This window comes from Chiloscyllium plagiosum, unplaced genomic scaffold, assembly GCF_037043375.1.
Source record: "Chiloscyllium plagiosum isolate Xiang-an unplaced genomic scaffold, Cpla_swu_hap1 HiC_scaffold_27, whole genome shotgun sequence".
Classification (NCBI taxonomy): Eukaryota; Metazoa; Chordata; class Chondrichthyes; order Orectolobiformes; family Hemiscylliidae; genus Chiloscyllium; species Chiloscyllium plagiosum.
The window spans coordinates 31,806,295-31,830,270 of NW_028270165.1; the positions used below are offsets into that span (position 1 = coordinate 31,806,295).

A 23,976-nucleotide genomic window follows, 5' to 3' on the forward strand; every position below is an offset into this window, starting at 1 on the left:
AAAATTGTGACAACCAGGTTCATTTACTTCAGAAACTGAAAAACAAGTGACCTAACTGTGGTGTTTAAAGCAATTGAAGGACAAATGCGGCAGCTCCAAAAAAGTAATGTCTTCTGTTCGGGTAACCGAAAGCAAGGGAACACAATAGTGATGTAGAGCTGAAACCATTCAGAGATGATGTCTTCAAGCATTTCGCATCTCAAAAAAAAAATACTGGAATTATGCAGCTGTCTCCCGAGTAAAGCTATTCAGGTTGGGGTGAATTGAAAATTAAGATAATATGTTTTGTTGCCTAATGTTGTTAAGGGATAAGAATGTAAAATTGTTGGATGCAGTTGGGATAAAGATCTGCCATATTGTAGAAATCGTGGAACCTGCTGGAGGGACTGAATTACCCTTTAACTTATCTACTCATTTGTTTGACAGGATCAATGTAATAGATGCACAGAGGCACCTTTTGCAATAGTGAGACTTTCCAAACCTGACGTTTATGGAAGAGTGATACACAGGATGGTTGAATGAGGACAACCACTTGCCCTTCATTGTTACATGACTCGATTGTGTGACAAGAGGCAATGACAGGTCCAATTTTTACCACAATGCTCATAGTATAATTTTTAATGCAGGCTAAAAATTGAAGAACTGCTTCTAATTCACATGGATCAATATTCAGCAAGCTTGCATTCATTATTTTTGAAATGCAAAGAGAACTCTGACTCTTTATGTAATGCAGTACTATGGCTTAAAATTATTCTTGTCATGACTTCACACATTTGCAGATGGAATGCATGGGATATTTCACTAGCGTCTTTAACTGATCCCTGAATTTACTTTGAGTAACTCCATAAATAAATGTATTTGTGCAGCAATTCAACAGCTGAAGCATATTTGCACTTTCAATGAGAATAAATTTGGGGTCACTGAAACCTTGGACTTCATAATCATTTGTAATTCGCTCAAGTAAGAAGTATATGACATGTGTCAACCACAAAAGAATGAAGCTGCCAGAGATGGTGAAAAGTAAGATAATGGACTTTCTCCGGCTTTCCATTTCTCGATCATTATGATTCTCTTCATTGTTATGGACTCGGAGTCTTCTACGGACTCTACTGGCCTCTAGAATGTGTCTTACAGTCAGTGCATTAAGCAAAATAATCAGAAGGAATGGGAGACATGGCGTTAAAAGACGATCAATCCAATGAAAAGCTGTCCAGGCAGGAGAACTATAGCGGATATTTTTAAGTTTACAGTACCAAGGCACATTATCTATTATATAGATGGGTTCATGAAAAAAATACCATGGAATATTGCCTGCACATCCAAGTGCACAGACCAACCCTATGACGATGGCAGCTGTTTTTTCAGTGCAATATTTTGTTTTCAGCTTCTGGCAACAAATAGCCACAAATCTATCGAAGGTGAAAGTGACTGTCAACCAGACAGAGCTGAATCTGGCTGTATAAATTAATGCAATACTGACACTGCATATCGGAGTGATTGAAAGGAAACTACCTGGAAAATAAATACCAGGAATTCTGTTTAATATCACAGCGGTGATAATGACCAGCAGATCTGTGACTGCCATGGATACTAGGTATCGAGTAATACACTTGGATAGACCACATCTTCCTCGTTCCAGGATCAATATTGTCACTAAATTAACTGCAATAGAGAGGGAGAACGACAGCCAGTTACAAGTACACGCCACTGTGTGTTATACATTCAGCAGTGGGACATAGATATTATGAAACAATGAAAACCAATATAATCATTCATGACATAGATAAGATGGATGGAAGCCCTTAGATTGGTGAAACAAAAGATTAGTCAGACAGTATCAAAGTTCTTTGAATAAATTTTGAAGATTCAAACGCATTACTAAATGCCAATCATGATATGATGAATAAAACAGATGAATAGGAAACACGTATAGATTGAACAGATGACATGCAACTGGGTCTAAGACCAAATACAGCAAATTATATTAGTGAAAAATAGACTAGTCCATTCAGCCCCTTGAACCTGCTCTACCATCCAATAAAATCATGGCTGCTCTATGGTCCACCTCCATATACCTGCCTTTGGCCCATATCTCCTTATACGTTCGCTAAACACAAAAAGACTTGAGATTTCAAATTAGCAACTGGCTCAGCACCTACAGCCATTTGTGCAAGAGCGTTTCAAACATCTACTACTCTTTGTGTGTAGAAGTGGCTCCTAACATATTTCTGGAAATACGTAGTCCTGGCATTAATTCTCATAGTATACCTCATAGCTATAGAAATTTCAACCAGTGGAAATAGTTTCTCATTATCTACCCTGTCACGTTCTGCTAATATCTTGAAGAATTTATTCATTACACTTAATCTTCTAAATAATAGAGAAAAACAACCCTAATTCACATCATCTCCCCATAACCTAACCCCTGAAATACAAATATCATTCTTGTGAAACTAAATCATGCTCTCTTCAAAACCAATATATTCTTTCTGTGATGTTGTGCCCAAATCCTCTCCATGAGAGTTCTAACCAGGAGTTTGTATAACTTCAGCATCTTCTCTCCATGCACTCCGTTCCTCGAGATATAAAAACCAGTATCTCATTAGCTTTCTTGATTATTTTCTGCACCTGCTCATTTAATTTGTAAGATGTTTCGAGTTTTAAGCTCAAATATCTTTGGACATCCACTGCATTCAACTTCATGCTATTTGGAAAGTACCCTGATCTATCCTTTTTTGGTCAAAAATGGGTAACTTGCAGTAGCTTATATTGAACTCGAGCTGCTGCAGTTTTGCCCATTCACTTAGTCAATCAATGTACTCTGTGGTGTTATGCTGTTAACTACAGTGTCTACAATGCCATCGAATATTGCATCATCAGTAAATTTGGATAAATGACTTTCCTTGCCATTTTCCAAGTCGTTAATGTATAATACAAAAAAATGAGGCCCCGACAATTTATGTACCTACACGTTATTTCTATCACCTACCACTGAACGAATTCCCTAACCATGTCAATCATTTGCCCTCAACTCCACAACTACTGTCCTTAGTTAAAAAAAAACTTTTATGTGGTACTTTATTAAATAACTTCTGCATATCCCTGTGACAACATGCACAGGCATTCTATGTCCATTATCTTGGCCACCTTTTCAAAACCTTCAACGAGGTTTTTCATGCATGATTTAAGTGCCTAGACTCCTTGCTGGCTCTCCCTTATAAATCAAAGCATTTCAAGACTTTCAGTTATTCCCTCCTTGAGTATAGAATCCAACAATTTCCCAGCATTGACTTCATGCTAACTCGCCTGTAATTCCCAGGTTTCCTTTAGGTATTTTACCCATTAGCAGATGTTCCCAGTTTATTGTGGCCAGTTCTGTCTCATCTTGGTAATGTCGGTCTTACTTAAACCTAACACTCCGGTAGCTGATTTATGCCTTTCCCTTTCAAATTCAACCTTGAACTCGATCAGGTTTTGATCACAATTTGATAAATGCTCACGCATGATTTGGTTTCTAATTAAGTCGGGCTCAATACTCATTGCTTGTAGCCCTCTTTCTTTATCCAGGACAGACTCCAAAACATTATCTTTCTGACAGGTGCTTGTGAGCCTCTACCAATTTTGATTGCAGTTAAATCTCACATTAATAAGACATTGGTTTTGCTGCACTCTTGCCCTAATTTCTGCATTTATACCATCGAATATTTCAGAGCTGCTATCAGGTCGACTGTATGCAATATCTATTAGACTTTTGGATCCTTTACTGTTCCTCAGTTTCAGTCATACGGTGTCAACATTGCATGCTTTCCTCTCATTGCATCCTTCCTCATCATTGAAGTAGTTTTGTTTCTAATCAGTAAGGCTGCTCCACCTCCTCTGCCATTTCCCCGATCCATCCCACCAGCCTTGTAACCTGACATATTTCATTCCCAATACCGCCAATCTGTAGCCATGTCTCAGTAATGCCTACTCTATTACAATCACCAATTTGAATTTGTGCCTGCAGCTCATTAAATGTTTCCTTACCCTACACTCCAAACTGTCCTCAGCTCCAGTGATTTAACCGCCTAATTATTATTTCTCATTTCTGGTTGATTCAGTACGCTTCCTGCAATTTTATTATTATCTGTTCTGACTGACGTAGGATTCCTGGCTGTTTCTTTGTACTTTGTCATAACTTGGTTTTTGAAACTGTTTTGACTTTATCCACGCGTTACAATCACTAACATTCTTAACTGTATGTTTGTTGGATATGGCTTAGAGAATAATTCAGAAATTATAACCCTTGAGATCCTGTTCTTCGATTTTCTTGTGATTCCGGATATTCTCCAATCAGGGCCTCTTCCAATCTTTTGCCGACGTTGTTGATCCCAATATGGACCATAATGTCTGCTTCATCCTCCTTCTACTCCCATATCTTTTCAAGGTGGTTCGAGATGTCCCTTGCTTTGGTACCAGGCAGGCAAAACACCATGCAGAACTCTCGACCCTGCTTCGAAAGGATGCTATCTGTACCCTTCATTTTGAAGAAACTTACTAGTGCCATCTTTAGTTTTGCTCCTACCCCACGCTTGAGTGGCCTCCTGACCATAGCGCAGTGGTCACTTTGTTCATCATTCCTTTGGTCCTTTTCCTCATTCACATAGGGAGTAGGAATCTCTTCCTTGTTGGAGACCAAATAAAACACGATTCAAAATAAATATCAAGTGTGTATTGATCGAGTTAAAACAGAATTGTGAGACTTGACTTGCTATGACCTCCGAATATACTTTTCTATTGAAACGAGCTGCTTTGGATTGAGAAATTCACTAGAAACCTGAATGATTGAGATCCCAGAACCAGTAACCAGTAACCAGTCCAAGGAACTTTGATAAAATAATATTGACCAAATAGCAGGAGATCTATCAGCCTTTCTTTGATTGGTCCAATTCAAAGATAAATATCTATCCCTGTCAGCTAATTTTATTCCTATCTACAAATACATTGGCTTTAGCTATATAGGGTTGAAATATAAATGTCAAGGCAAAATTACTAGAAATCTACAGGACATTGGAAAGGCCACACATCGAGTACTGTGTACATTTTTTTTCTGAGGAATGATATGTTTACTCTGGCTGTATTGTAACAATGATTTGTCAGATTTGCTCCAGGAATGAATAGGCGAGATCGATGTTCACTAGAATTTATACGATTGAGAAGATTTCTTATAATAAGATCTAAATATTGTTTAGCTGCTTGACAGTGCAGGTGGTGATCTTTTTTCTCTGGAAGCCAAACCCAAACCTTAGGATCACAGTCTCAGAATAAGAGTCATTACTTTAGGACTGTGGTAAGGGCGAGTTTACTCTCGTAAAAGTATGTGAACTCTTGGAATTGACGACCATGGACAGCTGTGGAATACCAGTCGTAAGTATACTTACAGTAGAGGTTGGTAGATTAAAAACAAAATAATGCATCTGCTGGAAATTTAAATCATGTACAGTGTATGCTGGAGAAACTCAGCACAGCAGGGTCTCTGGAGAGAGAAACAGAATTAACATTTCAAGTCCAGTATGACTTACCTTCAGTAAAGTTCTCAAAGCTGTTAATTCTCTCTCAAAGATTCTGCTTGTAGTGCAATGTTTCTCCAGCATTTTCTGTGTTTGTGTGACCTAATGAATGCAGGTCTCAATGAATTGAAACGGGGTCCAAAGGTGAAATGACCAACTTCCCCTCTTCAGTCGGTACTGGTGCATTCTGACTGAGTTATTGGTTTATGTTTCCCAGGGGAAATCACGAGTCTCTTAATTCAGTTTCCCGTCAATGCTCCCTCAAGCCCATCGAGTAAGATCTGAAAGAGTTGATGTACAACATTACAACCAAAAATTCTGCCAAAGGAAGTGAGATCATTTGAACGAAAAAGAAGGGTGCGTTAAAGAGCGTTCAGTATTATCAAGAAATGTTTGTGTAGTGCCCAAACCTGTCCATGTATAGTTACCTTCCAGATTAGAATTACAGACAACCCAACATTTGAAAGTCTGCAGTTGTTCAAGAAGGCAGATCCCCATTTTCTGCTGGGCAATTATGAATGGGCAATAAATTCTGGTCTGGTGGGGATACTGTAATCCCATAAACGAATACGTATAATGAATAAAATCGGATTTACAAATGGATTATAGAATTAAACCGGCTGATGTTGAGGAAAGGAATGAGCTGAAATTTAATGGCGAATCCAATGGCTAGGCTGAATGTTTCATTCTGCCAGTGAGATTGCGGAAAAGAGTGAAAGTGGAAAATATCAAGGAGGAATAGTTTTTCCAAGAAGAAAAAGTCGTGGGATGAAGGGCGTTTGCAGCAGAGAACCTGGGAGATTCTCCACTAGTAAGAATTGTGAGAGATAATTCACTCAGATAAGAAACGGCAGTAAGAGACACACTGACGAGATGTACCAACCTTTGGAAAATGGAAGTCATTGTTTCCTTTTAATTAGCAAGAATGACCAATAACGCTTTAAGGTAAAACTTAACTTCCGTCAGTCCAGTTCTTAAATGCAATCACATCTCATTCCTTACTTCCATTGACCAGTTGTGAACTTAAAAAAAATCCACAAACTAATTGTTGGTCAAACCATTCGTTAAGTTCAGCCAGGAGTGACTCAACTTTGGAATCAAGACAGCTCATTGGATTCTTTCCAAAATCCAGTAGAGAATCAATAACACGGGAAAAGGGCAATGGCATTCAAGTCGTACAACTATTACTGTTGATGGATATGCCTTTTCTCCTCTGCTATTCACCAAGCAGGATAATGCACAATTCGAAGAGAGCAAGAAGCAACATCTTCCATTCGACTTCTTCCCTTCAGACTACATGAAGCCTGTGTATTTTCCTGGTGAAATAATGAGAAGAATTTCTGAATTTTTCGTCGAGTAGTAGCCCAGCAGGAGTGCTCTGTTTCTTGCATGGGGCAAATAACACTGAATCCATTCAAATGAATGACAAACATTCGAGACCTGGAGTCTGCAATGCCATTTGATGAATTCGTAGCTGGTGTGCATTTCACCTCTATTCACTTCCTTCAATGTCTTCAAGTCGTTATCTATCAAAATTCTTTCAAAATGTAGTCATGATTTTAGTCAACCACTGTTTGGGGAGGGCAACGATTCCAGTTGCACAAATAACCCTGTCTGAAGTAATGCTTCTTGACAACCTTGCAATAGTTAAGTCTAATTTTAATATCTTCCACTTTTCTCTGAACTCCCTCAATATAGGGAAAAACAAATTTGTGTATAAAGCCTTTTACAACTTAAGCTTCCGAGCTACATTGAACTCGTTATACAACATATTCTTAGAATTCTCTAAAGGCTGGTGCCATTCTAGTGAATCTGTGCTGCTCCCCCTCCAACAGTTCAACCACTCTTCGAAAGTCAATAAATGCTTTGTTGAGGTTGGGAGCTCAGTTCTGAACACCTCGATTTGTCCACAATTGAACCAGAACATTAAATTTCTATATCCATTCAGAAAATAAAAACTTAATAATTCAATAGTTAATGAACAATTTGCAACGGTACTTTACCTGGGACGGCAATAATTGCAAGTGAAGTGTAGTAAATGGCATAGACGGGGCCTCTGGGTGGTGAATGCATTTTCTCCGAGATATTTGAGATGTATCTTTAGGAGTTATATTTGCTCTGTTTGTCATTCAAAGGAACTATTCTTGTAGCTGATTTTTAACCATCAGAGACATAATTAAAATCTTCACTATTGAGTTACAAGCCTTGGGAGATGATATATCACATGACGTTGTCACCTACGTTAGTTGCAATCACTAAACTAACGGATGAGGTGACATCATCAGCACTCAGTCATCCAACTTGTTCATACACCAGTGTGTTCCCAAGTAACAGCAGGGTTGTCTTATGTCAGTACTGTTTTCAACGATATGCGATACTTAGTTCATTCACCCTGAGTTAGCCTTTAGCTTGGGGATTGCTTAACTTGGATGGCTGGTTTGTAATACAGAATGATAGAACAGCATATGTTCAGTTCCCATACTAGCTATTCAAATGTCCCTTTCAGAATCTAGTTCCTCATCTGAGGAATTGTACACGCCAGGTTAAGCGACCACCAGATACCTCTCGGGAATGAGAGAAGAACGAAATGTCTTTTTGGGGCAGTAGTTTCCATTATGTATTTCACACCACACACAAACGAAACTGGGTTAAAATATGATGATGTGAATTAATATGAAGTAAATCATCTTCGATTATAACACATCATCGAAAGTTTCTGCCCTTTGCACCCGAGTGTTGATCACCACTTCACTTCGAGCTCAAGAAGGACAATTTAGGGGGAGGGTGATAGAGCACGAACACAATTTCAGCTGGGCATGGTCCTCCAGAGTCACACTGAGAGGGACAAACGCAACTGTGGACTTCTTCAACTCTCTTCACGGACAGCAAAGTAAGACTTGTAAGACACGGAAGATAAACTCTTTCACAACTGGGTTTAGAGCCATCATGAATAATGGGGAATGCTGGAAACGTGCTGGGAAATAAGAGTTTGAGGTCAAACTGGAACCTTCTCCTGACTGAAAGTGAAAAGGCAAGTTTAAGTTTCCAGTCTGAAAATGGCTGCTGCAATTATCCAACAACGTTTTAAGGAATTTATGTAGGATGTTCTGAAGCTAGGACTTTGAGGCAGTTGTTTATTTTAATGCCAGTGAATCATCTGAAAACATAATTGATTCAAATCTCCAACAAAATAGGAGGAATTCAGAGGACATTGTGGTTGACATTTGATCTTGGCAAAAGAAAGGATACAGTAGCTAAGTGCTTCCGTAACTGGATTACTTTTGGAGATACTGCACTGATAGCTTGCAGGTATAAGTTCCAAAGCCACCACTGAAGCTGGGAAACTCACATTTGGTTGTTTTAGTAAATCTGACGAGAATAAAATCCTGATATAAGTGGATATGAAACTGTTGGGTTGTTGTAAAATTTCGTCTAGTTCACTGCCATCTTCCAGCAAATGAAACTGGATTTCCCAACCTGCTCCAGAATAGGGAGAGGATATTCGTCTACTCCTGTGTGAAAACAAATTTTCTGATAATGCACAAAATGGCTTTGAAAGATCGAGGAATTCATTTCAAGTTATTACAAGATGTTTCCCATTAAATGCGAGAATTACATTGGATTTCGATATCCAAACCCCTTCACACACGCTCAGAAACTTGAAATTATGACATGTTTGTTTAAATTTTTTATTATTATTGAATTTAACTAAATTGAATTTATTGTCATGTGTTGGTAAAAACAAGGTCTGCAGATGCTGACCAGAGTCTAGATTAGAGTGGTGCTGGAAAAGCACAGCAGGTCAGGCAGCATCCAAGGAGCAGGAAAATCGACTTTTCGGGCAAAAGCCCTTCATCAGGAATAGACGTGTACTGAGGCACAGTGCGAGCAATAAAGGCAGATCACACAGTTAAGTAACATAGATAAGTAAATAACAAGTAAAAACACAGGCACATGTGAATGTTAAGAGTTTGTGAGTCCATTCAGTATTCTAACAACAGGAGGGTAGAAACCTTTATGAAACCGGCTGGTGCGTGTGGTCAGGCTTCTGTACCATCTCCCCGATGGTAGAGGTTGTCGAAAAACATTGCCATGGATCTTTAAGAATGCTGGCCGCCTTTCCTTAACAGCAGGCCTGTTGGCCTTTGTGATTGTCCGGGTCGAATTCACCACTCTCTGTAACCATCTCTGATCATGAATGGTACAGTTGCCATACATCCAGACAGAATTCTCTCGACAGCGCACATATAAAAGTTGGCAAGGGTATTCGCTGTCATGCCAAATTTCCTCAGCTGCTTGGGGAAGAAGTGACGTGTTGGGCCTTTGCAAGCAGTGAATCCACATGAAGAGTCCAAGAACGCTTGTTGTGAATGATCACTCCCAGGAGCTTGACACTCTCCACTCGTTCCACCTCTGTGCTGTTAATGCGTAGGGGGGCATGAGTAACATCCCGTCGAAAGTCAATAATGAGTTCTTTGGTTTTGCCGACATTGAGAACTAGGTTGTTCTCAGTGCATCATTTTTCCAGGTCTTCCACTTCCCGTCTGTAGTCTGTTTTATCACTATCTGAGATTCTACTGAATATGGTGGTGTCACCAGCGAACATGTAAATGGCATTAGTCTGGTATTTGGCGATGCAGTCATGGATATACAGTGAGTACAGTAGGGGCTGAGTACGCACTGCTGGGGGGCTCCAGTGTTGAGTGTTAGTGAGGATGAAATATTGCTCCAGTCTTCACTAATTGTGGCCTGTGGGTCAGGAAACTAAGGATTCAGTTGCAGAGAGTGGAGCTTAGTCTGAGATCACTGCGTTTACCTTTTATTAGTTTACTATTATTTTACTACTTTACTATTAATAGTTTGCTATTATTTTACCTTCCAACCTACTATGTAAGGAAACCACAAGATTATAAAATGCAAAAAAAGGACTTATCAGACAGAGCTCTGAACATATTGTGCTAATCTCAGTTTGATTGAACGGAGTTCAGTTCAAAAGCCATGGATCATCGTGTATGGAATCTTTTCCTTTTGAGCAGTTTTCTTAATTTGATGATATGACATCAACATTGTTTTATTAAACTGAGCACAGAAATTCACCACGGTCTCTAAGTGGCTTGATAACCTACAACCACGTTCGTCTCGTAAGACAAAGGTCGTAGATGCATGAGGGCACTACCACCTGCAAGTTATCTTCCAAGCCACTCACCATCCTGACTTGGAAATATATTACTGTTCCTTCAGTGGCACTGTGGATGTGCATACAGCAAATGAATTGCAGCGGTTCAAGAAGACAGCGGAGCACCTCGAAGGTGACAACAAATGGGACTAAACCAGCGACAGCTCCATTCCATGAATGAACAAAAAAGCCCCATTAATTTGACCTCACAAATTATACAGTACTCTATTATTCTTTCTCTCAGGCGCTGTGCCTGAATATCTCATTTCTTTCCGAGGGATGCAATAATATCTTTGTATTCAGTTCATCACCTGACGCCCAGTATGACCTCCAAGAATCTGCTTCTAATGCAGATCTTTAATTTTTATGTTTGTGTCCTTACTGTTGAGCAATATTCAGTAAAACTCCTGTAACTTTTAGTATTTTCGTGCCTGGCTTTCCTGTGCCTACATTCTCAACCTCAAAACTCTCGAAGATTCTTCTTGATGCAGCCTCAAAATGTCTGTTGGTCAGTGCATATGTGCTCATTATAGAGTCATAGAGCTGTACAGTAGGGAAACAAACCCTTCTGTCCAACTTGTCCATACTGATCAGATATCCTGAATTAATTTAATCCCAAATGCGAGCATTTGACCCATATCCCTCTAAACTCTTCCTATTTATAAACACATTTAGATGCCTTTTCAACGTTGTAATTGTACTAGCCACCGCCCCTTCCTCTAGCAACTCATTCCATACACTCATCACCGTCTGCACGAAAAGGGTATCCCTTAGGTTCCTTTTAAATCTTTCCCCTCTCATTTTAAACCTATGTCTTCCAGTTTCATACGCTACTATGCCAGCGGAAAGACTTTGTTGTTCACCCTATCTACAGCCCTCATGATTTTATAAATTTTGATAGCTAACCCCCCCAGCCTCCAACGCTCTAGGGGAAACAGCACCAGCCTATTCAGCCTCTTACTTTGACTCAAACCTTCCAACCTTGGCAACTTTGGCAACATACTTGTAAATCTTTTCTGCACCCTTTCAAGTTTCACAACACCTTTCCTATGGCAGACAGTGGAGATTTGAATGCAGCATTCCAAAAGTGACAAAATCAGTGTCCTGGACAGTCACAGCACGACCTCCCAACTTCTATACTGAATGCACTGACTAATAAAGGCAAGCATACTTATGGAACGGGTTTTATGGAGATAATAAGTTTTCAGGAGACCGCAGAGTTCAAGGGACGTGGTAATTTATTAATGCATGTAATGGTACAATGCAAGGAGAGCCCAAATACCTACGCCAAATCTGACTTCGATGTGAGTGTAGAATTGTCCCCTTAATCTTCTGCTCAGATCAGAAGAAAAGCCAATGACACTGTCATTCTAAATACAAGTGAGTTGTCATTTTGTACATTTTTCCTGTCACTTTAACATGGCAGCAGATACTTCCTCCCCATGCATACTATTGGTTACTTAGTGCTGACTTGTTCAACTATGATTGGGTTTCCAGTACATCACTCTATATTAGTGCTTACTTGTTGTGGTGATCTGATTGGGCCATTTTGATACATGGGAAATTAAACTCGCCATGGACACTTGTGACCTTTCATCTCGCAGCTATGATGTCTGTGTCTGCTGTTTTGTACGAGGCTGTAACAGTCTTCTTTGAGATTTCCCACCATTCCAACTCTCTTAGCTGCTCTCCTTGATAAGAAATAGGGAGGCCCTCTCTATTACTCACAATTAAATTTTAAAACCTTTCTTTCTAAAGTTTTGTTTCGTAATTATTATGTATGTGTGTGTGTTAAATCTATAATTTATTAGGAATCGATACGGATGATTAGAAAATCTGAAGATAACTAACTGATTAGTGTGAAATGTTCTTATGTATATGATAGCAAATAATATTGTACATTCCATCTTATTTAATCAGTTATTGTTCGAGTGCTGAGAACACACACCTTTCCCACACTCTCTAATTAAACACGTAATGCAAAGCTTATTGGTGCTTTCATCGATATGCTTTGCTGTACTTTGATAAACATCCTTAATATTTGAAAAGTCTTCTTCACGATCCTGTCTACCTGAGCCTCTACTTTCAAGGAAATATGATCCTGCAGTCCAAGATCTCTTTGTTCAGCAACACACCGTCAGAACTTTAAGTGAATAAGTCCTGCCCTGAATTGCCTTTCCAAAATGCAGCACCTCATGCTTATCTCAATTAAACTTCATCGGCCAACCAGCCCATCTGATTAATGTCCCTTTGTACTCTGAGGTAACCTTCTGGACTTTTCACTGCACCACCAGTCTTGGCGTCATCTGTGAATGTAGTACCCATACCTCATACATCCACATTCAAATCATTTATGAAAATGACAAAAACAATGGATCCAATAACAATCCTCGTGATACATTACTGGTCACAGGTCTTTAGTCTGAAAAGCAATCCTTTCCCTCACCGTCTGCCAACTACCTTCTAGCCAGTTCCACATCCAAATGGCTAATTTTCCACGTATTCCATATGATTGAACCTCGCTCACCACCCTACCATGTAGAACATTGTCCAATTCCTTAGTGAAGTTCATATAACACACGTACGCTGCTTTTCAATGTAACCCGCTTTGGGATTCTCGTCATAAGGCATAATATGGGTAGAATTAGCATAATCTGTTTTACTATGAGGAGGTGATGAGGAGGAGGTATTATCACCAGACCATTAATACAGAGATCCAGGTAATGTTCTGAGGCACAAGGTCAAATCAGGTCACTGCAGATGGAGATCAGCCAGCTGGACTTCATAGAAAATGAGTTCTCTGATTGCGGCTGTTAATCTGGTACAATCAGAGTGCCCTGGCTGACAGATAAAAAGAGTGAGTGTTGACTTTAGAGCCCGGGTGTCTCTGGATAAGGCGCTCATGGTGTCCACCAATATCCTTGAGCTGTTCAGGGAGAGGTGGGCACCGCAGGGAGTGGAGTGCATTTTTCCCCGTCCAATTCTATTTTGATTTAATCCCTGCCCTCCCCTTCACTGTTTGATCGCACAGCATTGCCCTTTGATGTGAAGGGCACTGCTTGTCACTGGCCAAATGGGTATTTCTTTTCTTCATGGTGGTACAAATTGAATAAATATTCGTGCACCTTCTTTCTTTCACTGTGTCTCACACCTGCACACACACAGCATGAGTGTGGGGGAATAATTAAGCACTACCGCAGTTAGGCGGGAGTGTGGGGGTAATAGAAAATAAAGCAAAAATGACCGTGTTGACTTTAGAGCCCGGGTGTCTCTGGAGAAGGAGTATGCGGTGTCCACCAACACCCTTGAGTTGTTCAGGGAGAGGTGGGCGCCACAGGGAGTGGAGTGCATTTTTCCCTGTCCAATTCTATTTTGATTTAATCCCTGCCCTCCCTTTCACTGTTTGATCACATAGCATTGCCCTTTGATGTGAAGGGCACTGCTTGTCACTGTACACTTGGGTGTTTCTTTTCTTCCTGGTGGTGGAAACTGAATAAAGATTCGTGCACCATGTGTCTTTCACCGTGTCTCACACCTACACAAGAAGAAAAAGAAGAGAGTGTCAGAGATCCTTAAACTCCAGTACCTGACTCTATGTGATAGTGTCAATGTCGATGACTCTTCATTTGTAAATAAAGGCTGACTTGTTGACGAGACCTTAGCCTCAGTCAAGCTATTGCAGTAGAATTTAAAGACGATAAAAATCTATGATTAATAGTCTAATGATGTCCATCAAAACCATTGTTCAATGTCAGAAAATCCCATCAGGTTCAGTAATGTCCTTTAAGGAAGGAAATCTTTACCTGGTCTGGTTTCCATGTAACTCCAGACGTTCAGAAATATTGCTGACTCCCAACTGCTCTCTGGGTAATTAGGATTGAGGAATAAATATTAATCTGGCCAGTGACTTCAACGTCATGCAAAACGGTTTAATACAAAAAAAAGTAGAGGCTGAAATTATATGAAGATGCTGCCCTGTATTTACACTATCTTAAATCCAGTACTGATAGCCCACAGTGACAATAGATAAGTAAATATTATTGCATTATTCTCGTCATTTTCTCCAGGATGATGATCAATGATGATTTACATTTCAGAGGAAACAGTGGAATTATATGTCCACAGTTGCTTGAGATCACTGGAGGATGTTTGCTTGAATTCCCCAAAAATTATGTACTTAACATACTCCAATAACTTATTCAATGTATGAGTCAGATTGGTTGGTGTTGCCCATCTTGTGGGACAAGGTTCTTATTCTGAAGAAGAACCAGTGGATTGGAAGCAACAAGTGTTTATTTCTTCACAGATGCTGCCAGATCTGTTGAGTTTCTCCACGGCTGGATGTTTTTTTTAATTTCAGATCTCCAGCATCCAATATATTTTGTTATTATTTGTGTGAACTCACATGCAGTGTTTGTAAGCGCAGTTGTTAGTTTTGAAACAGCAGTAGTCCATTTACCCATCAAATACCTGAAGGTTCCCTCCTTGACAACCCTTTCAGCCAGCGAGCTCCAGATACCTGCCACCTTCTGGATGCATTGCTTTTCCTCAAAATCTCTCTCATATTCCTGCGTTGTACCTTGTATCTGTATTTCCTGGTTACTCAAACTTTGACTCGGGGGGTGACTTTGTCGATACCTAACTCCTCTCGTAACCTTGTGCAACGCGATAATTTGCCAACCCCTGTCCCCTCACTTCTCTGCCTTAAGGAAAACAACGTCCAGCCGATCTAGCCTCTCTTCATTGCTCCAACCTGGGTAACATCCTGGTAAATTTCAGCATCTGCGGAGAGAAATCAGAGTTAGCGTTTCAGGTCCAGTGACCCTTCTGCAGTTCTGAGGAAGGCTTAATGGACCCGAAACATTAACTCTGATTTCTCTCCACAGGTGCTGTCAGACTTTCCGAGCCTTTCATGCAATTTTTGTTTCTGTTTCTGTTTTTGATTTCCAGTATGCAATTCTTTCAGTTTTTATCCTGGTACATCTCCTCTGCACACAAGTGTAGTTACATTCTTCCTCTCATACAGAGATCAGACCAGCAGACAGTACTGCAAGATGGCCAAATTAACGTTACCCAAAGGTACCTCTTATAGTCCCCGGGCAAAACATATCTAGATGATTATGGTAAAATGTTAAAGGGAGACGCGCTGAGAATAGTTCACGTGTCGGTGCAACATTGAGGGCCGAAGGGCCTGTTTTGCGCTGTATTGTTCTATGTTCTGTGTTATGAAAAGAGCCCTGCCAACCAGTGAAGTGCCTGGGGAAGACAATGAGATTGACTTGCCATGCAGAGGCAAGCATCTCTGAAAATTTGGTTTGCAAGGGAACGGAGAGAAAGAAAAACCATGTGATTGGATGTGAGGAGCCGGATTAGGAAGAAGGGTCGAATAGCCTCCTTCCACGCTGGACCAATTGTGTCTGACACCTGGCTCCCAGTCGGTCATCCAGCTCGGCCAGTTCGTCTCCTATTGGCTGGATACTTTGTCAGATATCGTAACATCTTTGACCAAAATGAGCGTATGCTTGGCAGGCATAAACCGGTGATAGACACGTGTGAGTATGCTGGGAATGCTCGAGAGGAATTTTAACCGAGAAATATGTGGCTGGAGGAGTAAAAATAATGGATCCGAAAAGTATAACTGGAGGAGTAGTAAAACTTAAGAATGGATGTGTGAATACACGTGTAATAATACTTACAAAGGGATGTGCAACTGCAAGAATAATAATTCTAAGGGAAGGAACGTGAATGTATGAACAATAATAATGAGAGAGGTTTGTATTAGTGGAGGTTATTTATATTGATGAAGAGATGTGAAAACCTAAAAATCCTTATCAAGAAGGCATGTGTAAAAGGTGGAGTAATAATATTGAGGATGGGTTGTGTAAACGGAGGAGAATTAATACAGAAAAAAGGATGTATAAGTGAAAGTAAAACTACTGTGAAAGGATTGTCCATGTGGAGGTGGAATAATAGTGTCAGAAAGGATTTGTAAATGCAGGTGTAATAATATTGAAGAGGGAATGTGTAGATGTGTACACATATTGATGAGGAAGGGATGCACAAATGGGGAAGTAATATTACTGAGGAAAGGAGTATAAATGGAGAAATCATTCTGTGGTAGGGTTGTGTAAATTGAGAAGTAATAATATTGAGGAAAGGAATACGTAAATACAGATGTAATAATACTTAGGAGGGGGTGTGCATCAATAGGAATAATAATATTGGGGAAGGGAATTTGAATGGAGGTATATTAATACTGAAGAAGAGATGTGTAAATGGAGCAGTAATAATGCAGGGAATGTTTGTGGAAAAGAGGTGAATTTTTACTGAAAAAGGATGTGTAAGTAGATAAATCATTCTGAGGAAGCGACACACAAATTGAAGAGTAACTTGATTGAGGAATGGATGTGTCAATGGAAAATAAAATAATACTTAATACGTATTGTATGAATAGATAAATAATTCTGAAGAGAGGATGTGTAAATGAGGAGCACTAAGACTGAGGAAGGAGTTTTAATAACAATGAGGAATGTTTGTGCAAATGGAGAACTATTTCACAGTAAGGGATGCGTGACTGAAGCAATAATACTGCGGAAGAAGTGAGTGAAAAATGAGTGGAGGTGTAATTTCAGGGATTTAATGCTCAGGAAGGGATGTGCAAACGGGTCTATAATACTGAGGAGGGGAATGTGACTAAATAGAGGAGAAATTCATACTGAGGCTTGGATGGTTAAAAAGTGAGGCGACTGTAAATGGAGGAGAAGTAATTGTGACGAAGAAGTGTTTAAAAAGTGAAGGAATGTTTAAATGGAGGAAAAAGGATGACTGAGAGGAATTTTAAGAAGTAAGGGGATGGTAAATGGAGAGATGATGGTAGAGCAGGAAAATGGTTAGGAAGTGACGGGACTTGTAATTGGTGGTGAAATAATGACTGAGCAGGGAATGTTGTGTAAGTGAGGGTAGCTGTAAATTGGGGAGGGGGGAGAGTAAATGGTGGTGTACCGAATATCCAGGAAGTGAGGAATCTATAAATACAGGGTAAATGATGATTGAGCAGGAATGTCTTCGATGTAGCATTGAATCACAGAGGCATTCAGCTTATTGAATCTGCAATGACTCCTCAGAAGAAGATTCCTATTGATTGTCCCTCTTTTGCTATTTACTTAGAACCTCTGCTAACTTCTTCACCCCTGCAGATATTGGCATGACTTCCCTTTGAACTACAAATGTAACTGCTCATTGCGCCTTCCCGTTTTTCCTCATGTTAGCATTCACGCTTTTGTTATGTCGGCAACCAGAAGTGTTTCTCCTTCTTCGTTCTTCTCAGAAGCCTTTTAATGTTGTATAGATTCCATCAAATATGAAATGAACAACATGTGCAGTAAGTGGAGGCGGCTCGAGATAAATACATGTTTGCAAGCGTTCTGGATTTAAAACGAGCCACTGAAGAAGATAGAGGAGGTGCATTAAGTTGTGTCTTTCATAAAGTAATTGAACGATTGTGTGAAGAGAAGAAGAATTGCCAAAATTGGGAAACGGTCAGAGTGGGACTCACCAGATTGCTATGTAAGAGAGCTGACACAGACTTAACACGCCAAGTAACTATATTCTGGCTTGTAATCATACATTGATTCATAATTTTAACTGACCAAGAAACGCTGCTAGTAACATGAGGAGGCCCATATATAACCCTATTCAATGAGACAATTGTTGGTCTGTAACTCTGTCTCCATATGCTTCCCTTTGTCTTGTAAAAGCTTTGGTAATCAATCTCAGTTTTGCAATTACGTTCCCAATATTAAATGGGGCACCATATTGAGCACCTTTGACTTAACCTTAGCGTGTTGATAGATGGGGAAAGGGAAGTGCCCCCATGGAGTGTTGATTTCAAGGAAAATGTAAATTATGGCTTCAATGTTTGTTGGAATTAATGAGTCATATTGTCAAAAAACAGAAAACAGATCGACCATACACTGAGACAAGTTTCAGTTTAGCCAGAGGGAGAGGAGAAGGTGAGAAATGCTGAGAGGCATGGATAAAATACGTTCACAGGTGCTGATTAAATCTCTTTAGTAGTTTGTTTGACAAAGGTTAAGATTTACAATTCTGAATACAGTCAGATTATTTCAGATTAATGTTGTGTCAAGAAAATGATTAGAACGATTTATCAAACGTCTTTTTATCTCATCTTATATAAATGTGCTCAATTGGTATGGAAAGTGTTAAAGCAATATTAGCTTGTAGGCAGATTGTACGGGATGCCCACATGCTGCTTTGGGAGAACAAGGTAGGGAAAAATGACCTTTAGAAATTACAACAGTCTGCTCGAACTTCTACCCTTTACAATGATCATTGTTATAATCTAATTTTACAGTGTACTAGTACACATGATTTGTTGACAGGAAACACATATCAACCCCCAGGCACAGATCTGACAGAACGGCATGATCAATCAGGAGCTAAATATTATCGACCTAACTTGTGAAAGTTGAATGTGAAAGGATAATGTTTTTCTATTATATCTGTGACAACAAAGGTAGTGACGTCGTGCATGCACACACTGAGTGGGAGTGTTCCTGTAAACCGACTGTGGAAAAAGCTTTAACCAGTTACACAGCCTGAAACATCTCAGCATTCACAACTCAGATAGACCATGCACACTTCTTGTGTGTGGTTGGGGATTTAATTGTCGAATCTGGAAAGACTCGGGGTGGGGGGGAGGGGGGGGGTGGGGGTGTACTATGGAGAAGTCATGGAAGTGTGGGGACTGTGGAAAAGGATTAGTTGCCCAGCCTGGCTGGAAACTCATCAGTGCAATCACAGTGGAGAGAGACCATTGACCTGTTCTGTGTGTGGGGAGAGATTCACTCAGTCAGCTCACCTAACACTGCATTAGTGAGTTCATATTCAGGAGAGAGCATTAAACTGCTCTGTATGTAGGATGAGTTTCATGGTGCTAGTCAATCTGCAGTCACACCAGCTTGTTCACACTGAGGAGAAACCGTTCAGCTGCCCATGCTGTGGAAAGACCTCCAGGTAGTCATCCACTCTCAATGCACACGAATGATTTTACTCTGGGAAGTGGCCGTTTAGTTGCCCGGACTGTGGGTCGGATTCACTCGGTCATCCCTCTGTTGATGCGCCAGCGAATTCGCACTGAGGAGTGGCCATCTGCTGCACCTACTGTGGGGGGACCTACAGATATTTAGACAATTTTATTTCACACTTGCATATTCAACTGTGGAGTAGCCATTCATCTGTTATGAGCGTAGGAAGAGATTCACTCTGTCATCCAACCCGATGAGATGCTAAAGAACTCACACCAGAGAGAGAATGTTTGCCTGCGCTGAATGTAGTAAGAGATTCATCTGACTGCTGACCTGGTGACAAACCAGCTGTTTCACACTGAAGAGTGACCATTCACCTTCTCTGTGTAATTGAGGCAAAGTTTAATAATCTTGCCAGGGATGCAGTGTCCTTTTAAAAGCAGCTGTTCATAACATTTTCCCATACTTCAAGAACTTTGATTAAAAATTATATTTCTAACAAAATTATGAACTTTTTCTTTAATTCAAGATTGACCTTTGTTATGAATTTGAAAATTCAGTGACTGAAAAGTTCGAGTGATTATCAAATCTAATAAAAAGGTTACTGATGAACCTTGCTTATAATTCTTATTGACTTGGATATTCCATCTACGGACTTTCCATGATTCTTCATGAAGAATGGAAAATAGGAATTCAGGGAGAATTTCGCCTCTTCAAGTATTACCCTCCATCTGATACAGAAATGCTCTCAGCACGGCAATGGAGATATGTGCAATGCAAGTAATGAGCTGTTAGAAATCAGTGCTTGTTAAACTTATGTTATCTTAATAAATGTATTGAATCTTTTGAAATTAGTTTAGTTTTCTGTCGTATTCTGGGGAGAAAAGCTTCTACAGCAACTTCCTGGTTATCGAACACAGGCAAAGGCAGTTAACGTTGCCAAGGGTATTTCTAACTCTGAGACAACTGGATCGCATTGCCATATGTAAACTGACTGTAAAGGTTAAAGCAGGGTTGTGAGGGTATAGAAAGAGGATTTTGAATTGATGCAGACTGGCTTCAGGCCAACTCTCATACTTGCTCAGAGCAGTTAACTCTTCAGCGGAGATATCAGCTACTGAGACCAACATGTTCTATGCATAATCTATCGAACTATATTTCCTTGGGAATTGGTAAATCATTCTTATCCCTCACGGACTGCATACTTTTCCTGCCGGTTTAGCTATGCATTGTATTTTACATGTCAATTGTTACTTTAATTAGTGTAGGAATTCAGTTGATGCTGGGAAAGCAAAGGAAATCAGGCAGCATCGAGGAGCAGGAATTCCTGATGAAGGGCTTTTGCCCGAAATTAAGACTGTCCTGCTCCTCGGACGCTGTGCTTTTCCAACACCACACTCTTGACTCTAATCTCTAGCATCTGCAGTCCTCAGGTTCTCCTTAGGAATTCAGTTCCCTATTTTGCGTCGTCTGTGCCTACTGGACCTAAATTGTATTAATGGTGTTAGGAAAGATCGAAATTATTGGCTTGCAAGTTTAGATTCTTAGGTAAACATGAGTAGAATGATATCCAATGCTGTGTAAAGGATTATCAAGCAACGAGAGAGGAGTTGCTGTTATGACCTTTGACGTAAGATGGGAGGGAATGCTGGTGTCCAGAGGCATTCATTTGTTGAACAAGTAGGCAAATTGTTGGCGAACTTCACATTTTGTTTTCTCTGCATGGAGACAGTCATTTAAACTGATACAGCAGAGATACGAGTATTGCATTAATTTTATAGCTTGATTAGTTAAAATGCTGGATGTAACGATAGATGATCGTTATACTTCTAAAGTTAGTGGAATCAAGCGTCATAAATATGGCAGAAAAGTTGATGTGATTTGTGGGAGCTGGTGGACACCTGTCTGATCAATGGTTACCACGTGTGCAGTACCTGTCTCGTTCTGATTGCTTCTATTATTAATGTTTTTCAACACTAATTGTTGAAGCTTTTTGAAATTCATCCTGAGATAATTGGGGCGTCACACTATGGTTTTTCAGGACATTGGTTTGGCCACGTTTGGAATAATGTGCCCAGTTCTAGTCTCCCTTCTATAGGAAGGATGTTGTGAAACGTGAAAGGTTTCAGAAAAGATTTACAAGGATTGTTACCAGGGTTGGAGCTTTCCATCTAAAGTGAGAGGCTGACTAGGCTGGGGATATTTTCCCTGGAGCATCAGACGCTGAGCGGTGATGTTACAGAGGTTTATAAAATCATTAGGGCCATTTATATGGGAAATAGATAGAACCTTTTCCCGGATTTGGGGAGTCCAAAGCTGGAGGACACAAGTTTAACATGGTAAGGCAACACTTTAAAAGGGACCGAAGGGGCAACGTTTTCATGCAGGGAGTAGTGCGTATATGGAATGAGCTGCCAGAGGAAGTGGTGGAGGCTGGAACAACCACAATTTTTTTTTAAGAAAAGCATCTGCATAGGTATATGATCAGGAAATGTTTAGAGTGGCATGGGTCAGCTGCAGGCAAAAGGAACTAGAATATATAGGATATCTAATCGGTGTGGATGAGTTGGTCTGAAGGGTGCGTTTATATGCTTTACATCTAAATGTCTCGATTACTCTATGTTTTATTGAAGAACACATTGAATGGACAGTTGGGAATTTTTGTAAAATCACTTTCTCAAAGTCATGTATCTTCGGTTAAGTGCCTGAACTGACCTGGAATGACATCTATTTGGTTTTGGCCTCCAGGAAACTGTATTTGATGCTGCTTTGGAATTCAGTTGGATGCAGTTCCTGATGTAAAAAGACCCCATTGTAGCCTTTACCACCTTTCCAAGAAACCTTCTTGTGGACTTGATGTAAGAGCTTAGAAATTGAAACACCTATAACCGTTGATAGACTGTTAGAAGACATATGTAACAAATGATATTTTAAGAGATTTCAAAGGACAATTGCTTATGTCTAGTGACACCTGTCTCTTTAAGTATCCGTGATCTTGTAGAGGGATGGAAGACTGAAAGAAATCTGGAACATTTAATATCTTATCACTTTATTCTCTTGGAATTAGCAACTGAGTTTGGTCCAACTGCTTTTTGTCCAAGTTAATTCTGAAGGAAATTTCCTTCTTTTTTCTTTCACTGTTGTGTGTGAAAAAACCTTTGTGTTGGGGCTATTTAGAACACAAACTTTGTCAATTTGAATTTTTCAAACTGTTTGTTGCTTTACATCTCTTTGAGTTCGGCTCGACTAATGGTGTATTTGAAATAGGTATATGCTTGATGCATATTTCAATTCTGAAACTAATGCCGATAAAGTATACAATGGACTATTTGATATTTAAGTATTTTTCTCATTCGTGCGATGTGAGCTTGTTTGGCTGGGTCACCATTTATTGCCTTTCCCTATTGGCCATCTCGATCCTGTGTGGTGAATTTGATGTCGGTACATTTACATGCTGTCTGGGATGTAAATTTGACTCAGTGCCCATAAGTTATAGTGGAGATGTAAGCCATTCTAACTTGCAAGTTTTCAATGAGTTCATGGAGGATTTGATAATCCTCAACTCCATTTTCCTATCTTTTCCATACAACCCTTGATTCTCTCAGTGAATGTTAATCTGTCTATATCAGCCTTAAACATAATGAATGACCCAGGTTTGACAGGGCCTTCATAGGTATACTACTCTCCAAAAATAGATTAGACGCTGGGAATACTGTGGTGAGTAAATCAGCTTTTTACTCCCCTAAAACATCTGCATCATGTAAAGGCGTAAGTCAGGTGTGTGATGGAATATTCCCTTCCTGCCGGGATGAGACAACTCCAAAAATTGGAGCTTGCAACAAGCTAGGACAAAGCAGGCTGCTGATTGGCACCATATTCACAAATATCTACTCTCTCCAGTACTGTTGATCAGGAGCAGTAGTGTGCACTATCTACAGTATGCCCGCTGAGATTCACCAATGCTGTTTGAACAGCACCTTCTAAACCCACGATGACTACCTATAGAAGGTCAAGGGTTGCACATATGATAATAGACTTACCGACATAAGTAGTTACAAGCAGCGACTTGTTATCTGTAGTAACTGTATACGAGTTTAGGTTGAGCCTTTGCAAGAAAAGAAAAACCGTTATAGGTGCGATGCAGTGAACATTAACCAGGAAGACCACTGAGGTAGAAATATAAAATTGTGAGAAACAGTTCTAT

General features: G+C 39.9%; 2 protein-coding genes across 2 annotated transcripts in view; one reads left to right on the forward strand and one right to left on the reverse strand.

The window, feature by feature from the left end:
• The window catches only part of LOC122543480 (uncharacterized), a 159,058-nt gene that overhangs the window by 78,593 nt on the left and 56,489 nt on the right, over positions 1–23,976 (forward strand). The gene's annotated exons all lie outside the window — the stretch shown is intronic.
• On the reverse strand, positions 758–7,622 carry LOC148143530 (putative G protein-coupled receptor 139). Its single transcript, XM_087975232.1, has 2 exons — positions 7,553–7,622; positions 758–1,662 (listed from the first exon to the last, which is right to left on the reverse strand). The coding sequence occupies exons 1-2, from the start codon at positions 7,620–7,622 to the stop codon at positions 758–760; spliced, it is 975 nt and encodes a 324-aa protein (XP_087831358.1).